At 39.5% G+C, this 22,621-nt stretch overlaps 1 protein-coding gene across 7 annotated transcripts in view; it reads right to left on the bottom strand.

Annotated features, from left to right (window-relative positions):
- CADPS (calcium dependent secretion activator) overlaps positions 1-22,621 on the bottom strand; it is a 476,150-nt gene that overhangs the window by 103,892 nt on the left and 349,637 nt on the right. For 5 of the 7 annotated variants that reach the window (XM_068982573.1, XM_068982572.1, XM_068982575.1 and 2 more), the window contains 3 exons: positions 13,632-13,733; positions 12,366-12,429; positions 11,854-11,977 (listed from right to left, as the gene is read on the bottom strand). In XM_068982573.1, coding sequence (XP_068838674.1) covers positions 11,854-11,977; positions 12,366-12,429; positions 13,632-13,733 — 290 coding nt within the window. Of the gene's footprint in view, positions 1-8,544; positions 8,563-9,432; positions 9,502-11,853; positions 11,978-12,365; positions 12,430-13,631; positions 13,734-22,621 lie in introns of all 7 variants that reach the window. The other 2 variants (XM_068982571.1, XM_068982570.1) reach the window with 2 other exon arrangements.

Genomic DNA, 22,621 nt, shown 5'->3' with positions numbered 1-22,621 from the left:
TTGTGGGTTGAATCATATATAAAAACTTGCCAGCTTATCAAATATGTTACTTGCTATTCCAAATGTTAGAATACGGTAATCAGCACTTGACCCATCTGTCATGTGGTTTCCAATATCAGCACAGCAAACATCCTATAACAATAGCCTCTCCTTCAACACAGGCGCAGAGCACTATCAGCTTCTGCCATTCTCTCTCTTTAATGAGTGTCTCATTAACCTCGGACCTGGTCCTTTCGAATGCTTTTCATTTATAAAGCAAGCTGTATGGTGAGGGGGACGTACTACATTGCCAAGTCTGCTTCTTGGTTTGCTTGAATTTTTCAACTGGGAAAACGAAGTTTACTGCAGGCTTATAGGAAATGGAATTCTAGCGGCAATAATAAAAAATACAAGAAATAAGGATAAATATAATATCCTGGCAAAACCATCTCTTAAAAGCAAAAGTTGATATCATCCTTTTTTTGTGGGATCACCTCAATGTTTGAAATGAAGGACTAAAAAAATATTCTATTCACCAGTCTCTTCTTATTTGAATCTTTTGTTTGGGAAAGATTGTATGCAAATAGACTTTTTAAAAAAATCAGTATTAAATGACAGCTATATAAAGGAAGGCAATTACTAATCTCTTCTTTATAAAAAGGAATTCTATATTTTATGTCTTGTTAAAATCTGCATTTCTACCTACAGCAGGGCACAAAGTTGGGAGCATTTCTGGTAACGCCTCTTCTGGTTCTCTGAATGAATGTGTATTACCTGAGTGTGCAATTCTTAGGGAAACTCCTAATTTATTCTTTCTCAGATAACAGAACCTGTGTAAACCACTTCGTAAGTCACTTTATAAAACAATGAAATGCCCCAGGGCGGATCCATAATCAGCAAGGCAGCAGATACATATTTCAGCTCAATGGGTCTCAATGAAAATTCGTAAAGGGATTCCCTCCTGCCAACTGTCTGTCCAGAATTCTGACAGTGAGGTTTGCCACCATAGAAAAACAAGCTCCCTATTTTTTTCCCCCTCACAGAGCAAAACAAAAACATCATACCTTGGTTTCCAACTTCATTTACCCAATTACCATTGCTCATGTTTACACAATTAAATCTGCTTGGCTTCCAGAGAGGGAGTTAAATGTGACTGCAGAAAAATAAAGAAGAGAATTCCTCTGCAGGCTCAGCTAAGCAAAGGAAGAGAGGCATCCAGGAGCGAGAGATTCTCCAATAGCCTTTAAATAACCTGACCAGCTCTGACTCCAACAAGCCAGTTAATTGCCAGTTCCAGAAACATCGTATGAGAAATGGATATGGTTGACTGAAAGAACACTTAAAACCAAGTTCCAACCTATTTATGTTTTGCTGAAGATGCCAGTGTTTGTATTACGTAATTACTGAAAACAACTATCCTGGATCAGTTCACTAGGATTTGGGGGTAGGGGTGGATAAAAGCTAGAGTGGGAAGAGAAAGCCAAACAGATAGCCACAACATGCTTCCCAGAATACGCTGCCTATCTAAAACAATGGCTCCAAGGACCACACATTTCAAACAGGGTCATAATTCAATGTAACTTCTTCAGTGGGGCAGGCCATCATGCATACTTGATCCCCTGTATCTTCATCACTCCCTTTCAGAAGATTCCATTTTTAGGGCAATATGAAGTATATGTTACTAAAGACCAGTACCTGAGTCACGAATTGTTTACTCTTTTTATTAAAGCCATCTTTGACTCCTCCCCATAAGGACATGGGTGGCGTGGCCTGCCCAAGCCACCTCTACTGTGTCTCTTGATTTTACCTCCCACTGTACGAGATCATGTGGCTATACTCTTGCTGACAGAGTTGATGTTCAACTCTCGTCTCGTCATCTCCACCTCAACGGTTGCTTAAGACTCCAAACCAGCCTTTAGTTCTTTCCCTCCCTTGTAGTTCACTGCTCACACAGCATTCACGGTGATCTTCATACAGCACACATCTGAACCTATCATACTCTTGCTCAAAAGCCTTTAAGAGATTCCCTACCATGCCTCCCCCCAGTCCCGAGAGTTATACCTTCATAACAAAGACTCAACTCTTCTGTTGATACCTCTGCTTGAGCTCTTATGGTCCTTGACTAATAACATGTTTGTCTTTCCCTGTGAATTCTGTATTTCTGGGGACTAGTACAGTACCTGGTCCAGAGAAGGAAATCCTCAGTGGATCCAGCCCAATGGTGTGCTTTCTTGGAAAACCAAATATTCTGTGGTTGCAATATGCATAAATACTATACAGGCAACTTTCATCTCTTAGCCAAAGTCCCTGGTTATGGAGCAAATGCATGTAGCTGAATTGCTGAATAGCAAACATTGTTAACTTCTACTTGCAAACCAGAAAACAACTTCAGGTATTTTAATGCAATGAAAAGTGATTTAAGATAATGAAAAATCTTTGTATTCAAATTAAAATATATCCACAAGAAAGAAACAATGCTATTAAGATATATATATATATACACACACACACACACACACAAAGATATATATATACATACACACACACAAAGATATATATATACACACACACACATACATATATATATATTTTTTCCCTCCAATTTGGTATCTTTGTATCCAAGGTCAGGCTTGTCCTCGAGACTGAGCTGTTGTACCTAAGAACAGTAAACTTAATTCTAGAGAGACACAGTAGTGGACATCTGCTATTCTTGTATGTGCAGTTGCCTTGCTTAGAACTGCCTCTCTTCTACTCTATGCGGCTTTAGTGGGAATGTCAAGCAATGAAGCCTAAATAGGAGCAGCCATGTGAGCCAAGATGGGGCAACCATAACACCCCACGTCATCATGGGTATTATGACTGGCTCAGGGACTAACACATGACCCAAGCCTGGCCAATAAGAGTGTTCTCTGGAACTGTATTCAGTTTCATAGAGAGGAAACCTCTTTTTGCCTCATCCTCAGAATCTGGGATAAAAACCTGGTGCTATCTGTGGCTATTTTGGCCCCAACCCCTGCTATCATGACAATCACATTAAAGAAGACTGTCAGCAGCTGGAGAGATCAAGACACACTAAAAGCCTTTATTTCTGAGTCCAATCCCTCCATGCATTTCCTAACTACACGGGCCAAAAATGACCTTTTCTTGCTTAAGCTATTTACGGTGGTGGTGGTTGTTTTCGAACACTTGCTCTAATAAGGCTACTTATTTAATAGTACTATTAAATATTCACCCAGTCCCCAAATAAACTTTCACTTATATGGTCGTGGGTGCTCTAGGACAGACTCTGGGACGTCTGGATGGATGATGAGCAGGTCTTCAGCAAGGCCGAGGAACATCCCAGGCAGTTCTTGGGGGACCAACCCTGGGTGCCATGCATCAAGGACCCCAGCCCAGGTGACATCCCTGTGTGTGGCATCCCTGCAGCATCCTGCATCTCCCTCCACAACACAGTCTCTAGATGAAATCACTTGTTTTATCGCCTGTCCTCTCCCTGAGAAGTTTATTGGGAGCTGCCTGAGGGCAAGGGACCTGGGCTGCTTTTTCTCACAGCTCCCTTCTCTGGTGCCTGACCCAGCTCCTGGAACTCAATGGGTATTGAACATATGTGGAACTATATTGTAACATTTTCTTTTGAAATTTATGATAAAGAGATAAATCGGCTGCTTCCTATAGTCCACTGACATTCAAACCACAGCCCCTGCCTCAGCGGCTTCATCATCAGTATGTTAGAAATGCAGATTTCCATGCCCCGTTTTAGACCTACCAAATCAGAATGTACGTTTTAACGAGATCCCCAGAGATTTGTATAAAGATTAAATTTTGAGAAGCACTGCTTTCTATTCCATTTCTGAAATCAAATAATATGTCTATATTGTACATTTGGATTTGGGGGTTTCCTTTTAAATAATAATACACCAATAATGACATAATTTTATGTTTATAGTAATATATATAAAACTTTGTCTTTATAGATAGGTAGTATTGAGGGCTTATTATGTACCAGGCACTGTGTTAAGAGCTCTGTTGGAAATGTATGTTTTAATCTTTGCAACAACCCTTTGAGAGGAGGAAACATTATTAGCCCCTTTTACAGAAAACAAAGGGGCTTCCCAGGTGGCGCTAGTGGTAAAGAATCTGCCTGCCAATGCAGGAGGCATAAGTGAGACGCAGGTTTGATTCCTGGGTTGGGAAGATACCTGGTGAAGGAAATGGCAACCCACTCCAGTATTCTTGACTGGAGAATCCCACAGATGGAGAAGCCTGGTGGGCTATGGTACACAGGGGCGAAAGAATTGGACATGACTAAAGCAACTTAGTACGCATGCACAGAAAACAAAAGTGAGACTTAAATAGGTTAAAAACTAATTGGAACCAAGACTGTGTGATGTAAATTTTTGACATAACAGATCCTGAGTGTTCAGGCTGGTCCTGGGAGACTGTTTTCTTGGAGCTGTGCATTTAGGATTCTGGTGTTATGGACTCTAGAATCCCTCAACTGTCACACTAGAAACCAGTTACTAGATCATGAGTGGGGACAGTATCTCTTGGCTGAAAGACATGGCAGCCTGGTGGTGGTGGCGGGGGTCAGTGTCGGCGGGGGGGAGGGCCCTAAAGAGTATGCAGGACCCCAGACAAGAGCTGCTCACTTGCCCATCTTATTTTGAAACAGCCTTCTTTTCTCTATGCCTTGGTCTCCCCATCGGTCAAATGGTGGTTTGGGATTAAGTGATTGAGAAACCTCTTCTAATTTTATCACTAACAATCACAAGTCTTTCATAGTATAGAAGTTGAAAGTGTGGGCTTGGAATTAGGTTCATGTTCAAATTCTGTCTCTACAACTAACCAGCTGTGTGCCCCTGGGCAAGTTACTTAACATCTCTCTGTTTCATTTCTCTGCATTTCTACAGACAACAGTGATTTTTTATTTCATGGAGTGTAAGAGGCCCATTTTAACATTTCTGAAATTGGATGCATCTTACATTTGATGGTGTGTCATAATTTAGTTGGCAGCATTATTTTATTCTTAGGATTACATAAATTAATGGTGCATCTTATAATTGATGCCTTTTAGATTCAATGAAATATGGTAACAAAATACTTATAGAATGTTGTGAAAATTAAATGAGATATGCATGTATCTACTTAGCACATACTAAATTCTCAATAAATGACAGTTGTTATCGTGATCGGCAGCATGTCTTTTTGTTCTGGGAGAAGAGATGTCAGTTTCATATTTATTGATTCATGGCATATTTTTAACACATCCTCTCTTCCTCCAGGATCTTCCTTGGTGAGAGTGTTTGAAACATGTTTCTCCCTGCCCTCCTCACTTTTCATAAAGTATAGATGAGATACTAGTCTACAGGATAATTCTGGCTTGGAAACCCTGGTTTATGTATCACTGAAACAAGAAAGATGAAAAGATAAACCTTTACTCCCCAGTGTTTAAGACAGGAAGTGTTAGATGGGCCTTGTTTTAGGAATTTAGGATGGCCTGGATCTTGCTGGGATGGGATTTACCCTCACTGGTCTCTTGGGTGAGTGGCTCCATACTGCGTGCTGTTGAGTGTCACAAGCTTGCTTGTTTCTTTTTTTCTTCTTCAACTGGACTCAGACCTATAAGGCTTGATGGAAACAGGGAAAGATACAGAACCTCACTACTACAGAATCTCCCTGAAAGTCCTTTGGATAAATCTGACTTGCTCTAGAAGGTTTCTGTCATTTGGGAAGAAAAGAAAAATCCTCAGTTCTCTGACAATCTCAGGGGATCTCACTGCCCTCAGGAAGACTTCACAGGGGAAAGATTTTGGCAATGATCTGGGCCCAGAAGACTGCTCTGACTTTGGTGGTTTTCCTGAAATAAAAGTTGTAAGTAATTTTGAATTTATCCACTGAGTGAAAGGGTAATATCCAAACGCTATCATGCTGGCTGGAAAGGCTGAATGGAGGAAGGAGACCCCTCCCCCACAATAAAAGGAAAAAAAAAGCATGGTGTTTGAATTTAGAATGATGTGGGTTCAAATCCTGCTGAAGAATGTCATTTATCCTTTCCAAATCTCAGCCTCCTCAACTTAAGAAGGGCAGTAATGAAACCTTCTTGATAGGACTAAAGTAACAAATGAATCAGATCCTTCTTATTAAGTCCTTAGCACAGTGCTTGGGCCCATGGGTACGCTGTCTGTCTGTCTAGCTATATATCTATCTATTTTGCAAATCCTTGCTGTATTTCAAGGAAAAATTATACAAGTATTTAGCTGAGAACTGAGGCAAACCAGCAACACGTATGTAGACTTTCTCAGAGATTTGCTGGTTCAGAAAGTGTGACGGTTTGAATGGAAATGTATTTAAAATAATAGAATTCATTTGCGGAAGTCACAGCTTTTCTTTCATAGAGTAACAGCCTTTTACATCTCTTTTTTTTTTTTTGAGATACTGTAATTAAACTGAACATGCAATTTCTAATAATGCTCCCCGACAGAAAGCATAAGTCCACCAAAATGCCATCTGTAGAGTCTCGGAGCCTCGCAAAGCACAGTCTGACTGCAGGCTTCAGCAGCTGTTTGCACCTCGATTTTTGTATGGATAACTCCAGTTGTGCCTGGCCACCTCCACACAGTTAGTTTTGCACACCCATCCATGTATTCACACTTTGTTCACTCTAACGAAACTGAAAAGGTAGGGGGAGGGTAAAAATAAAAGATGTAAAGATCAGGAAAGAAGTGATTATGGTTGTGATTACAGCTGAGATCTACTTTGCTTAGAAGGGGCCTGGGATGTACCAAGCTTCAAACCCAACTCTGCTGTGATCTTAACTTTCAGGTCCACTTTTACCTCTCCCTCCTCCTCAATCTGTTTTCTCTATCTCTGCTGGTATGGTTTTTCTGGAGTGCAAATCGCCAAGCTGCCCTCTTGCTTAAAGAGTCTTATTGGCTCTCTGTCACCTTTGGATGGGAGACGTGGAATTTTTCTTGTGAAAACTGTCTGCAAAAATTGGTACAGATTCCAGGTGAAGAACCCAGGGACCACGAGAGACCATCTGAGCTCTGTATTATGAAGGTACAGAGAGCTCTCATCTGCTGCCTCTGTTGCCGTCACTGTGCCCACTCCTGCTGTTCTTTCAGCCTGTTGTACAACCACACTGAGTTACAGAGTAGTTCAGAGTATGGCCTCTGCCTGGCCTCAGACTCTGGCTCTGCACTCAGGCTTCTAGGAACATGTTATTTAACCTCTGCATATCTTAGTTTGCTCATTTCTAATATGGGAATAATAGTAGTAGCTATCTCATAAGAGATTTTGAGGTTTAAATGAATGAATACATATAAATTACTTAAGAGTCATCACTGGCGTGTAATATACATTGAATAAGCTTTAGCTATTTTTATTAATGGTATGGTTTTATGTATTTGCATATATTACTCTCTTTAGCTAGGATGCCTCTCCACTTTCCCATCCCATCTCCTTTTCACTGATTCTATTTCACCTTTCAAGATGTAGTTCAAACTTGCCATCCCTGCCAAGATTTCTATGGCTTTCCAACAATGCCCTCTCACACACAACTCTACCCGTTAGTATTGCTGAGCACAGAATTTGTAATTTACATTTAATTACCCATTGACACATATGCTCTATGAGGGTGTCAGCTGTTTCTTCTTGTTTACACAGTCCCTGGTTTTACCATTGTACCTGGCACATGGCAGGCTCCCACTAAGCACCTGTCGAATGAATGAATGAGTGAATGGATAAATGAACACCTTCCCTTCCAGGGAGAGAAGAGCTTATATGTCTTGAACATAGGTTTGTGAGTCTTCAAATACTTATTACTAGCCTAGTGCTTGGCATGTGCTCAAAAATGCTTTCTGAACTGATCTGAAACACATTCAACTTTACTCAGATGATAATTATCTTTGGAGAAGTCTTTAGACCTTAAAACCATGATCTATACTATATATTTTTTCAAGCTTTCCTCAAAATAGACTCAGAAGTTTGGGAACCAAACCAGAAGAAAACTGCCATAGCCAGAAAACTTTTAAGGGCTTTCCTCTCATGAAAATTCTAGCAATGGCCCCTTTAGCCACCTGTGTGTACACCCTGCCCCATCACATGGTACATACAAGAACAACACGGAGACGATTCCTCTCTGCCTTGGCTGATAAACATTCATCAAAGAACACAAACTTCTCAATAGAGCAGAAAACAGGAAAAAGAAATGAAAAACAAAAAGGAAGATTAGTTTGCTTCAGTCACTTTAAAAAGAAAAAAAGTACATGAGGCCAAATCACTGGAGTCCTTGAAGCCAAAGATGAAATGAAGCTCCACAGCAAACCATAGTTCTGTCCCTTCGAAGCTTATGCCTTTACAGAAAGTCTGCTCTACAGAGGTCAACATCTCGTGGGCAAGAGATATAGTGAGACAGCACAAATTAACTCCTTAATATCATTGCAACTCCACATCAGTCTTTGGGAGTACACACGTTAAGGAGCTATTAAGGAACAAAAACAGAAACAAAAACTAAATATAACTCAACAGTCCTGACAGTTTATAATGCATATACAATGGGTTCACCTGCGTCCTTTTGATTCTCTATTTGAAAGAGAAAGCACAACAAGGAGAGAAGAGAGAGAGAAACAAGAACACATATGCAGGATTAATGAGCAAGTGAACCAAAATGCCCCCCACTTATGCGTGATACATGATATTGGAAAGAAAAAGTTGCCCTTGAGTTCCCACCGCCCAGAAGTGTGGGGGCCAGCAAAAAAAGGCTCCTTCACAGAGGTGAAAAATGCTGCACAAATAGAAAATTAGTGAAATTAAGTTTTAATGTGAAATCAAGCTATGAAACATACATGAACTCTCCAAGTGACAATTAAGTCATATGTTCTAGCCAGAGCTTAGAGGACGAGGACAAGTTCAAATCTTCAGAAAGAACAAGGAACAGCTTCCCAGCTTGCGCGAGAACAGACAGGAGGCATATAAGAGCTCATTTTACATAGAAGGGACCACTTGTGCGATCTTCTACCCACAACAGTTCAACATCTTAAACACGGAAAAGAAAGCACGGTTTTGCCCCAACTATCCTTTTCCTGATACCTAACACATGGCTCCCCGCCTAGCTGCTATCTTTTGATTGTGTACCAGTGACAAGCACTTTACAAATCGGGGTTACACACAAGCAAAGTAAAAATGCATTCAGGTCACAGACAGAGAATAACTGAAAAACTTACAGACAAATCTGAGTTTATCACAAACAAATGGCTTAATTGTCTAACCTGTGTTAGGCTGATAAAAAGTGACTGGACTTCTCACATTGGGTTTCACAGACAGAATCAACAGACAAGCCAATGCTAAAAAACTTGAAGCAAGGAGAGTGAGTTGATTTGGATCTGGATTTTCTTGAAATAATGAAAACAGAAAGAGTGAAGACAGCATGGCGAGGAGGTGGTAGGTACTCACGAATGGTTAAATCCATCACTTGGGAGGCCAAGCAGAAGACAGGATGCTCATACATTTCTCTCTTTTTCCCTATAAAAGAGGATTTGGGCATGCAAGAGGCTTAGGTCAGAGGTCAAGAGGTTAAAGGTCATAGGTTAGAGGAAAACGTTACATTAGCTCAAAGGAAAATAGCCACAGAATATTTTGGGATAAACATAGGATAAAAGAAAAAAGGAGTATCAAAATTGGAGATCTACTGGATTAACCATTCAGCATGCCGTGAGTCACGAGAGAGATTGTGACCATGATTTTACACGTCTCTTTAGAATAATTTGCAAGAATACAATGACCGAAAACATCATGAATAAAGGGAAACAGAATTTCATTGATTGAAGGCTCCAAGATACTAAGGATTTCAGACTTTAGTATCTAAGGCTCTTGAGGTATTTCTTCATAAACATAGTCTCCGGCAATATTACTATAACTTCTTTCCAACATTCTCAGGGAACTAAGCTATTAATGGTCACAGAGAAGCTCAAATGTCAAGATTTCTTTTCTGGGGGTAGGATCAGTACCTTGTAAAAGAAAGTTGACTGGTAGTAATATCTTTAAAGCTGCCATGTCTCAGCCTATGGTGGACTATGTTCATGAAAGAAAACCTGATACATGCAGCCAGAGGATGTTGGGTTGTCTGAATTAACAATCCCAGCATGCTTTGAAATTGGCGTCACAGCCACTTTTGCAGAGGTAAAGTCAAAAAATGGCTGAGCCAATCACGGACAAGGAAGGAGAGAAGCGGAAGAGAGCAGGTAGTGTGGAATGAGGTACTTCTCTGACAAGAGAGTTGGAAAAAAAAAGACTGATTTCTCCAAAGAATCCCCAGACCTAAAAGTCACAGTGCAAAAGATAATTAACACAACCAAGAAGAATTGAGGCACAAAAGGAAATTACAGACCAGCTGATCTACTTTGGAAACGAATGCATTTTTACTTACAGATCTTAAAGTTTGTTTTTGGATATATTTATCTGAAAGAAGAGAGCAGATCTTACCAAAAGACTAGTCATAGCTAGACCAAGACCTACGTATGAGTCAGCGGACATGGCAACCGAACGTTTCTTGATCCCATCCCATCTCTGGCCTGGCCTAGAATTATTAGGTCCCCAGTTGACTTTAACAAATACAACCAATCATTATGTCCTGGCAAGGTAAATGCTGGAATCAGTATTTGCTAACATAGCCCTTTAACAATCTACTTGTTCCTCTATTTTTGTCACTCATTACCAAGTCAAGAGTTGATCATCCTTTTAGTGCCCAATTCTTAAGTGTTTCTCCCTGGATGCATAACAATGAATTCATTACCACTGGTACACAATTTGCATTGTCAGACAGACAAAATTGAGAGAGGGAGGACATGGAATGTACAGAACACTGCGAATTTGATGTGATCTCAACCTAATTCTCTAAGGAAACAAGAACTTTAGCAGGGTAAGTGATGGGGCTTTAGTAGTTAATTAGGTCTCTCTCTTTATTTTATTTTTTTTCCAGTTATGTCCTGAAGGCAGACAATGAGTATTTGCTAGATTGATTGGGTGTTTCACAAGGGAGAGAACATCGGATTCCAGAATGCGGACACACTGAGTTTTGCACACAGAACTTCCACATTTATACACTTACACCACGGGTCAAGTTGGGTGTGGTTTTCAAATCACCCTATAGCAGCCAACAGGGTAACAATGAAAAGTAATTAATACCTTTTCAAATAAACAGGTCCCAAAGAACCATATCTTCTCAAGTAGGGTGGACTCAAAGTGCCTTTGGACGATTACTTGGTCATTAGTGACCACGTCCCTAAAACCTGAAAGGGGAGTGATAACAACCATCCTAGGTTTGGAGTAACAAGATTGAACAAGATCTATAACAAACCAGGAGCCATCAGAGACAGTGGAACACTAACCTGCCATCAAGTTTGAAAAGCTACCAAGAGACAAGATATGTTCAAGGGGCAAGAAAGAGTTAAGCAAAATCTTGATGTTGCTTTATTCAATTCTTGTTTTACTTCCAATGCAATCAACAGTGGACAACAAACTGTTTAGTTTTCCTCTATTTAAAGAAGGTAGCCATCCTACAGAGCTCTTTCATAGAAAAACATTAGCCACAGAGCAAAGTTAGGGCCAACACCAACTCTTAGAAGGATCTTAGTTGTCCTATAACATCCTATATTCAACATCTTTTTCTACAAAGACTGTTTCCTGAGCCCCTGTTCTTGAATTCATTTATGTGGCCACAGCCGAGGAAGCTATCACATTTCAAGTGTTTTCAAATTTCAGCTTAAATATAGAGATGGGCCACTATTTTCTGGTGCCTGTCAGGAAAGAGAAAGATGTCCCCAGGGAGGCATACCAAAATTTAAATTAAAAACTGGGGGCAGAAGGGGGTCTTACCTTCGATTTTGGCATACTCTGACAGTCGAGAATAGTTGACTAAAGCAGCTTGCTCTAGACATTTACGGATGACTGCTTTTACCTCCTCCTGTGGCACTGGGGTTACAATGTCTTTCATCAAGACCTACAGGTGGAAAAACAAGGCTCTTAAAACGGTTCAATGATATGTGTTACCCATTTATACTTAAATAATTCAGTTTAAAATTAATTGTGAATGCCTCTTTGCAACTTAATATTGATCATGCACCATGGTTAGAGAAAAAATAAAAAACTCCAGTGCACAGTTGGGCTGTCAAAGCCTGTCCATGATTCATGGAAAGGTTAGGAGCATATCATCAGTATATCTTAACTATTTGAGAGGCTGGCAGTTTTCTCATATTTATTCTGATATTTGATGAACAATAAAAAAATCTTCTGAAAATGAGAAACTAGGTCATTCAACCGCAATATTTCATCACAGTGATGTTCATGTCTCTGTGTACATGTCATCTGTCTTTTACTTTCATTCTTACCCTTTCCAAGAGTGAGAGGGTAGCTTTCAAAGCACCTTCAGGTCGACCAAATGGAAAGCAATACCTAAAACAGACAGAAAAACGTTCAGGTTGCCGAATCGATTGCATTTTAGCATGAAATATGCTATAACTCGATTCCTATGGCAACTCTCTCTGAGGAACAGAGAATGCTTTTTATTTTGTCACGTTGTGTTATGTTAATCTGAATTCACACCATATATGTGTGTATATAATGTATATATATGTGTATGTGTGAATAATGACTAAAGAGAGACTCTGCAAATGTCTGCAACAGAAAAGAATATTTCCAGTGATGACATAAGGTTCTGTTTAGATTTCTATTGTGAAGGAGAACCCTTTGTTAGCTCAATTGTGACCTTATATATAATTATTGAGACTGGCATTAAGAAATAGTTTTAGTTGAAACAAGCTAAACTTCAAACACACCTAAATCCCTAGAGGATTAAGATAGGAAATACAAGAGTACATTTTGAGCAAAATCACGATTCTGCTAATTGTCTTGCCTTGACTGTAGTTTTTAATTGCTATCTGATCTTTTGTTACTGGCAATGTATCTTGAATAGAGTGTACAACCAGTAAGGATTTATCCAGGGTTTTTTTTTTTGAATGTGTATCACATACAGATTTTATTTATTTTTGCTGCACCACACGGTCTGTGGGATTTTAGTTCCCCAATCAGGGATTGAATCCGGGTCCACAGCAGTGAAAGCCTGCATCTTAACCACTGTACCATCAGGGGAGTCCCTATCCAGGAGGTTTTTTCATGATACAGATAGTTCTAGTGACTATTTCGGGCAGTCATAAGCCTTGCAAGACACTTCCTCATGGTACGTAGGGAGCAGGACAGCTTATACAAAGAGGGCTTTGTTCTTTTAGTGGAAATAAAATGACCTTAAGATTTCTAAGTCTCCTGAATATTAGCAAACTCTGTCTTGGTTGGCTTTTTCACTTGTTATTTCAAGTTTTTTTTTAAGTATAGCTGGTTTTCAACATTGTACTAGTATCACGTACACAGCAAAGTGGTTCAGTTTCATATATATATATTTTCTTCTCAGATTCGTTTCACTTACAAGTTATTATAAAATATTGAGCTTAGTTCTCCATGCCATACAATAAGTCCTCATTCAGATGTTTTTAAATATCCAGTGTGTCTCTGATAGATTTATGGTTTTAGAAAATCAAGCCCTTAATTTGCCCCTCCCCGGGCTCATCCTCCTAAAAAGCCCTTTAACCCCAGATCCTTACCTAAAATGTGTAATCTGATTTTCCAGTAGAACTCGGAGCCTCTCCTTGATTTCTTCAAAACGTTCCTTTTCTTCAACAGTCACAGTTCCAATTCCATCAGGCCTGAAAGGAGACATGTCATGAGGTGATGGGAACCTCATATGCTGACACCATCAAATCAAATCTCTAGCAGGAGGAAACTGTCCATTTTAGAAGAACAACTACAGTGATCGATGTGACCTTAGGAGAAGTCCCGCTTCTCGGTGCTGGTGACTAGAGGGGATGGGGTACGCTGAGGTTATCATTTGGAGACATTTGCAGAACTGTCGCTCATTTATTGTGAAATGGTAAAATGCACAAAGTGGTGGCTTGCAGGTTAAAGCAGCTTCTAGATCTTTTCTGTTTGGATCACAGCTTCTGAAAATTTTGAACTGCTTGCCACATTTGTTTTTTTAATTAGGAAAGTTTTATAATACAATTCTCTTAGAATTTGGAACAACTGGCATTAACTGGCAAGGGGCAGAAACAGCTTCTCCCTTGGCTGTGGCAGGTCGGTCTTCTAGGCCACATTTCTACTTTATGTTACCTGAATCTCTTGCAAGCACTTAGGTTTGAGACTCCTGAATTACACACACAAACTCCTATAAAAACCAGATGCCCTGTAAGTGTCTATCTTTCCCAGAGCTCAATGCTGATAAATGACTCAATTTCCATAATTACAGATGTTCAGATTAATTTAACCACTTATATAGTAACTAAAGAATAAATTACAACACAGTGTAGAAATTATAAGACCTTTATGAAAGAAACTGAAGAAAACAGATGGAAATATCTTGTGTATTTGGACTGGGAGATTTAATATTGTTAACATATCTATACTATTTAAGTCATCTATATATTTTATGCAATCCCTATCAAAATTCCAGTGGAATTTTTTTCACAGAAATCCTAAAATCTGTAAGGAACCACAGAAGCCCCAACTAACCAAAGCAATTCTGAGAAGGCAGAACAAAGTCAGAGGCATCTCAGTTCCTGAATTCAAACTATAAAACTGCAGTAGTCAAAACAGTATGGCACTGGTATAAAAACACACATATAGACCAATGGATCAGAAATAAACCCTCGCACATACGGTCAAATAATACTTGACAAGGGAGCCAAGTGTAGTCAATGTGGAAAGGACAATTTCTTCAATAAATGGTGTTGAGAAACTGGATGTTCACATACAAAAGAATGAAGTTGAGCCCTTATCTTAGAACACTCACAACAAAGAACTTGAAATGGACTAAAGACCCAAAACTGTAAAAATCCTAGAAGGAAATATAGAGGAAAAGTTTCTTGATACTGGTCTGGGCAATGATTTTTTTGAATATGACACTAAAAGCACAAACAACAAGAGCAAAAGAGACAAGACAAAAAAGTGACACTTTAGCAAACTGAAAAGCTTCTCCATAGCAAAATGTACAGACAGTCTATACAATGAAAGGAAATATTTGCAAACCATCTATGTGATAAGGGGTTACTATTCAAAATACAGAAGGGACACATAAAAAAACGGCAAAGACCCCAAATAATTTGATTGAAAATAGGCAGAGGACATAGACATTTTTCCAAAGAAGACATATAAATAGCCAGCAGGTACATGAAAAGATGCTCAACATCATTAATCTACAAGGAAATGCAAATCAAAACGATAATGAACTATCACCCCACCCCTGTCAGAATAGCTGTTCTCAAAACAAAAAGACAACAAATAAATGCTGGTGAGTCTGTGGAGAAAAATGAACCCCTGTGCACTGCTGGTAGGAATGTAAACTGACATAGCCACTATGAAAAACAGTATGGAGGTTTTTCAAAAATTGAAAATAAAACTGCCATGTGATCTAGTAATCCCACTTCTGGGTATGTATCTGAAAAAAGGAAATCACAATCTTTAAGATACAACTGCACCTTGTATTAACTGCAGCATTATTTACAATAGCCAAGATGAGGAGACAACCTAACTTGGGTATTGACAATATTCTCGACTCAGATGAATGGATAAAGAAAATGTGACCTATACAAAGTAGAATATCATTCAGCCACAAAAAAGAAGGAAATACTGCTTTTGTGACCACACGGATGGACATTGAGGGCATTATGCTATGTGAAATAAATGAGACAGAGTAAAATATACAGTGATATGTGTATGATAAACACATATCACTTATATGCAGTATCAAAAGAAGCTGAACTCATAGCAAGAGAGAGTAGAATGGTGGTTGCCAGGGTGGGGGAGTGAGTGAAATGGGGAAATGTTGGTCAAAGGGTAAAGCTATAAGAGGATTAAGTTTTGGGGATCTAATATATTCTATGGTGATTATAATGAACAGTACTGTATTACTTACTTGAAAGTGTTAAAGTAGATTTTAAATGTTTCCAACACACACACAGAGACCCACAGACACATACAGTAAGTATATGAGGGGATGTACGTGCTGATGAACCTTATTTCAATAATCATTTTAAAATGTATACATGTATCAAGTCATCACATTGTACATCTTAAACTTATATCGTATGTCAATATCTCAATATAAGCAGAAAAAAGAACAAACCACATAGGCTATTTTTTGATCTTAGTGAACTGCTGCTCATTTAATAAAAAAGAATGACCCAGCATAAATAAGTGAATTTCAGTTTAGTCCCAGTATTCTCATGTTTCTGAATCACCAATAGGTTCACACACATTTTCCTTATTTCCTCTGGCCCATTCAAGTTGAGAATACAAAGGAATGCTGCATATTTATAGCCCAAACTTATCTGTGCCAAATTAGACGTAGGATAATCTGACCCATTCAAAGTCTTCAGCTACCCAGATCTTGTAGTGACTTGTTTTGACTACTGGCTGAGCCAGTTTGCAGATTGGTGCGTCACCATGAAACTTCTATTGGAACATTCTTCAGTTTGCAAATGCAAGTCATCTTGAGACCAAACAAATGGTCTTATTTATAGGCCTTCTCAAGGATCCAGCAGAAGTTGGGAAAATCCTGTATACTAGACCAGTCTGACTGCACAAAAGACTTGGCAAATGATAGCAGTGTACCTCCTGTTAGGGGTTTACTGGTCAGCTTCCCTTCTTTTTAAGTACTAAAAATGCCCTATTTGAAAAAAGAAAAAACTTCCTCTCCCCCATTTTGTGGAAAATATCCGTAACAGTAAAATCCTATACTGTGCATTTACTCACACCCTCCTGAACTTAAGTAAATGCAAAACAGTAAATAACAGGTAGGCAGTTTGAATCTATACATGTGCCCTTATTTTTAAATTTTCAGAAAAATCTCAAATGTTAATTTATGAAATTTATTTAAAAAATTTGTTTTAAGCATGAAATGCCCACAAATCTGTAGTTAAACCTCAGGATGAATTCATTGGCCCCACAAAATACATGTGACACTTTCTGTAGTAACATCTCATGGGTCTGTTATAATCTAAAACTTCCTTTGGCTATGGCTTTTGGATTTTGTTTACGCAAAATTCAGCTTTCTAATCCACTGAATACACATTTATACAGTTGTTTTGTGTGCATACCTACAATCAGTTTGGGAAAAATTGAGCCATTTTTAAGCATTTTGTTTCTTAGTGGGGAATTAAGCCAGAGAAAAATGCTATTAAATATAAGGCACAATTCAGAGAGGAGTTTATAGATCACCTAGAAAAGCCTGAAAACCATTTCACAAAGGCAGCCAGAGATGTCTACGGCCATTACTAGGAAATAAACCTCTGTGTGAAGAATATCATTCCTTCCTTACCCAACAAGCCTTCTAAGGCAATCAGGCAATTAGGAAGCAGCTCTCAGATTTGTGTTTGAGATGATAAAAACTGAACATTTAGTATGTGCCTGGCTTTCTTGTAATTCTCACTATAAATGGCATTATGAACATAATATTTCTGATGCTTTCCGCCTTTTGTTTTAATGATTCACATTTATAATTATTAAACGTATCAGATGGCAGCTTCCATGTCTCCTTGGACTACTTTGTGAGCACTGTTAATCTCCCTATTCAAAAAGGTAAACAATGAAAAATTATTGTTATCTTTTCTTAAATTTGCTTCTTAATCACCTATGCCAGTGTGAACACTTTCATTTTAAAATAAATGAAACAAACTAATCTGAGTCTGTAAGACACACAGTGCAGAGTTCACCAACAAAAACAGGTGATAAAACATATCAAGATTTAGACATCCAATGCACATTTATTTGTAATTGCCAGAACTGCCCTGAAATGATGCTAGTAATGAGGGATGTTATTTTACAAATCAAGGGAGAGAAATGCAGGAATAATAGAATTTGTCTAAGATCACAGATTGTCACTCTATCAGTTAAAAAGCAAAAATAACCTTGGCTGCATTGATTTCTCACAGTTTTTGAAAATTCTGTCAAACATCAATTTCTTTTCCATTGACCCTTATAATTCATCAATGTTAACTGTACAGGTTAACATGGATCTACTAACTGAAAAATCCTGTTCAATATTCTGGGGAACACGGTTCTCCTAGAAGCAATAAAATACTTTCCCTAGAACAGGAGCCACACAAGCCTGTCTTATAATCACACAGAAAGCCTGTGAGACCTCAGACTGAGGGGATACCTCAGACTGTGGGTGTGTGAGGTACGATCTGGCGGGGGACCTGAGAACTGGCCTTTCTAACAAGTTCCCTGGTCCTGCTGGTTTGGAGAACCTTACTTTAAGAACCTCTGCCTTAGAGAGCAAGAAAATATTTGGTGGGTGGCCGAATACATGAAAGGGTATTTTGGTTCAGGGTTCCTAATTTCTCTTGGATTAGAGTGAATCTGGAACCAGAGATTTTCTCTAAGAAGTACACAGTCCACTTAACGAAGCTAGGAACCCCTTCCAAAAATGGCATTTGCACTGTTTCCAAGGTGCCATTCCAAGCAGTTCTGGTTGCAAAATAAACAGAAGAACTGTACTGGTATCGCTCAGAAGCCATGCTTTGTTTCTGTGTTCTGGAAACATTTGGGGGTGATTCTATAATTGTCATAAAACTGGCTCTGCATCCTGTTCTGCTCTCAATACTTCTAACACTTAAGGAATCAAAAAGAATGAGAGAAGAGGAGGACTGATGCTGGATCTTTACACTCCTACCTAGCAAATCCCAGGCTGAGATGTTTCTTCACTCAGGACACATGTCTAGGAGCCTGAATCCTCTGCTCTCTTGGATCCTCTTACATCTTCTGCTGCTGTTTCTGTACTTCTTAGGGTCCACTGCCATTTCCTTAGGGCACCTAGATCTCCTTCATTAGGAATGCCCTTGGCTGCACTGTGCATAAACTGAGGTGCCTACTCTCCTGCTGTCAATGCTGAAGCCTTCGTACAGGCCAGCTCCTCCCTTCGGTGGTCACTGGACATCTCAGTTGGACTATGAACTACACTCAGCCAACTGGACACTCTTCCCTGGAACTTTTACATCAAAGAAACAATGCAAAGATAAAAGAAACAGGTGGGGTTTGCTCATGCTAGCAGCTGTGCCCTGCCCAGCCCATCTCCCCATGTTCGTAGTTCTTAATCTGTGACTGTACCTTAGAACCAGGAGAGAGCTTTGAGAGGTCTCACCCTCAATCTCTGACTCAGTGTGGGCACCGAGGCCTACACGTCATCAGTTTCATTCCTTAAGTTATTCTCATGTGCAGGTAGGATGGCACCATGGCTTTGATCCTGTGTCCTACTTTTCAGTCACTGCTTGATTCCAGGTTCCCCCTCCCTTTCTTTGAGGTTCCTGGCATCATCCCAATAAACTTTCTTTTGCTTAGATTATCCAGAGTTAGTTTTTGTTCCTTACATGGAACGTACATGCATAAAGCACACATTCCTTCCTTTCCCACGCACTCAATTTTAGTAGAAATGTTGACGCCTTTGAATCTAGCTTTACAGACACACATACAAGAAGGAAATGTGATCCCTCGTCACTGGTTCCACCTAACTGCACACTGGCTAACCACTCACTTCTTGTATATCATGATCCCGCAAACTTGAGACAATATGCAGGTCAACTGCAGTCATTTTTGGAGCCCTGTTGAAGACTGGAAGCTCTCCCACCTGCAGGCCATCGGTGGAGCCAGAAGTGGGTCTCTCGGGCCACGACAGACTATATTGCATCTGACACAGCAAGCATCTCCGGAATCCACCTTTCAAGTTTTCGGCAAACCGTTTTCTCACTGTCCTTCACAAAGTTGACATTTTCGGCAGCACGATAGGAAAGATGTCATGTCGGCTGCTCTTCAAGTTCTTGTCACAGTGGTTAGCACCAGTTCTGTCATCTTCATTCTCCTCACAGCCTCCCATCTTAAGCCATGTCACAAATAATAATACATCTAGAGTTGTGTTTTTCTGTTTCTTTTTTTTTAAATCAGATTACAATGACCCTAACCCAGCTGCCCACACTTCAGAACTAGTACTGCAAATTCTCCTTCCTTTACCCAAATATTTCTGAGCTAGAGCTTGTTACTTAATGTCTACTGTAGGATTAATCCAATATGATTAAGCATGAGGCTTTTAATGTGAAAATACTTTATCTTGATATTTGAAATTAAGTGTGAACAACTGAGGCAAAGAATTCAAACTACCTTGTGTTTTGTGAACGTGAACTGACCTCTTTGGGATTGTTAAATTGTTGTTAGACACCCAGGTGGGCACATGGAGTCCTAGCATTTAATTATTCTGCCAACAGGGTTCTCTATATTGAAAGCTGGGCCACAAAACCTCCATGTGGAATGTAAGATATTTCAAGAAGGTCAGGTTACTAAATTAATTTGAAACATATTGGATTAATTGATGGGTGTGTTCTGACACTGCATCTATCTGGTAATCAAGTGCAGAATCCAGTGTGAAACGAAATGTGTGAATTCAACAAAAGGGGAAAGCATGTCTGGTCCACCTCTCTGCATTCAGCCAGCTTTAAGCTCCAATCACTATCAACAAGGGGTAAAACTCCAGCTGAAGTGGGAATATACTTTCTCTCCAAATGCAAATGTCCACATATGCCGGTGCAGGCACCGTAAACACGATATATTCTCTCTCTCCAAATGGATGCATGCCTGCAGACCGCAGTATGGATCCATGAAAATGTCCTTAAACAAGCAAGATAACCAAATCCTGCTTGCTACAAAATTGTTCCAGCCCAGAAACATGAAAGCTGAAAGGGTCAGAGTGGAACAGAATATTTTAGTAGCCGTTCCTTGCAATGGTCCCTCAATAGAACATTCAAACTAAACACACACTCTTAACCTCTCTCTCTCTCTCTCTTTAAAAATTGACTTCTAGCAATTCTTAATCGTTACAACTTTCAAAATGACACTTTTGAATTTAATCCTATTGTGGAATATTTTCCTTTGTCTCTTTCAAGTGGTTAATAACTCCACGTTTAAGAACACCAAAGCAGCACATCTCAAAAGGAGGCATCCCCACGTGCTCATCTGGATGGTTTGTATAATCTCTAGGTTAATTATAAATTGTAATTAGGACTCTCACATCCTGTAGTCACTGCTTCATTATGAAAGCCCAGCCTTACCCTTTCCTTCTCCTCTCCCTCCAGCCCATGCCCTTTTCTAATTATGCCCGGATGCCCTGGGGCTCAGACACGCTGCTAAAACAAATATATCAAAGTGTTTGTATCACAAAGAGTAAGCTAGGAAGCAACAGCAACCAGTTTCTACAACATTACAAATGCATAGTGAAGATTCTTGAGACTGGCTTTAGTCAATTTGAGAAAGAGGTTAGACCAGGGCAAAAATACACAAGTCAGGTTTTTTGTGACTTGTTTACTGCTTTTCTAAATATGGAGCTAAAACCCAACAATATCAGAAGGTGTCTTTACTCTCTCATAACGATGGGAGTGACAGAAGTCTCTCTCTACTGAACAATCTCAGAAGGTGTAAGTTATTGGCGCAAGGACATTAATTAAAGTGGCTTAGGCTCTGCCCAGGTGCTGAGTGAAGCAAGAGCCCCAGAGATGATTAGAAAAATGATGTAAAATGTATGCATTATAGGAGAGTACATATTTCTTTCTCCAGAGAAGGACCAATTTCTAAAATTTTGACTACATAGATTTTTCTTTTTGAGGACTAAGCAAAGAGATGAGTTTCTTTATTTCTAGGCAAGCAAAGACACACCTAGGTTTTAAATTCTACCTTGAATATCCTATGACCCTATGTAAAGATTTCTGAGTGGTTCAGAGCAGTAATATCAGTGGTCAGAGTTTTTGGGTATCACACCTATCCTAAAAAGGGTATGATATCTGAAAACATATTTTGTACCAATGAGCACAGCATGAGGACACACTAGTGTAATTTTAGAAGGAAAATGCACATTATTTGGATTTTTTGTTAGTCACTAATGGGATAGATATCCAACACATTTTATATACGATTTTATATTTGAATTGGAAAATCTGCTATTCTCATGGGGCAAATTTCCTTCAGGAACAGAGTCACATAGGTTAAAAGATAGCATACAAGCTCTAGAGAGAATTTCTTCTTGGGATGCAGACTTCTACATGAAATATCTTTGGTTTTTCCCTCCTCTCCTTCGTCCAATTAGGTGAGGCTGGTTCATTAGGATTTAAAGAGTATGACGCAGCCGCATATAAGGCTACCACCACCCACTCGGAGCTGAGAGGCCAAGCAGCCAGGTGCTCCTGTCCATAAGTGAGATAAGGCCTGTGTCAGCATGTAACATGGGGCCAGGAGTTTGAATGTCACCCCTCACCCACGCCTGCCTGCTACCAAACTGCTGCATTCACAGGCTGGAAAAAACAGAACTACCCTGCTATCGTCTTTTCTCTCTTTTTTTCGGGGAGGGAGAGATAGAAAGCACCAGACATAATGTCCTGATGGCTGTATGTGCGTGTAACACAGAGAGAAAAGGAGGAAGGAAAGGAGGGAAGGAGATACTGGAGAAAAAAGGAAAAAATAAATACAGATGCAAAATGACTCATTTACTTCTAGGTAGGCA

Source organism: Capricornis sumatraensis, chromosome 10 (genome assembly GCF_032405125.1).
Source record: "Capricornis sumatraensis isolate serow.1 chromosome 10, serow.2, whole genome shotgun sequence".
In the NCBI taxonomy this organism is placed as follows: Eukaryota; Metazoa; Chordata; class Mammalia; order Artiodactyla; family Bovidae; genus Capricornis; species Capricornis sumatraensis.
The sequence above is the reverse complement of the archived record's forward strand: the minus strand, read 5'-3'. Positions and strand labels throughout refer to the sequence as shown.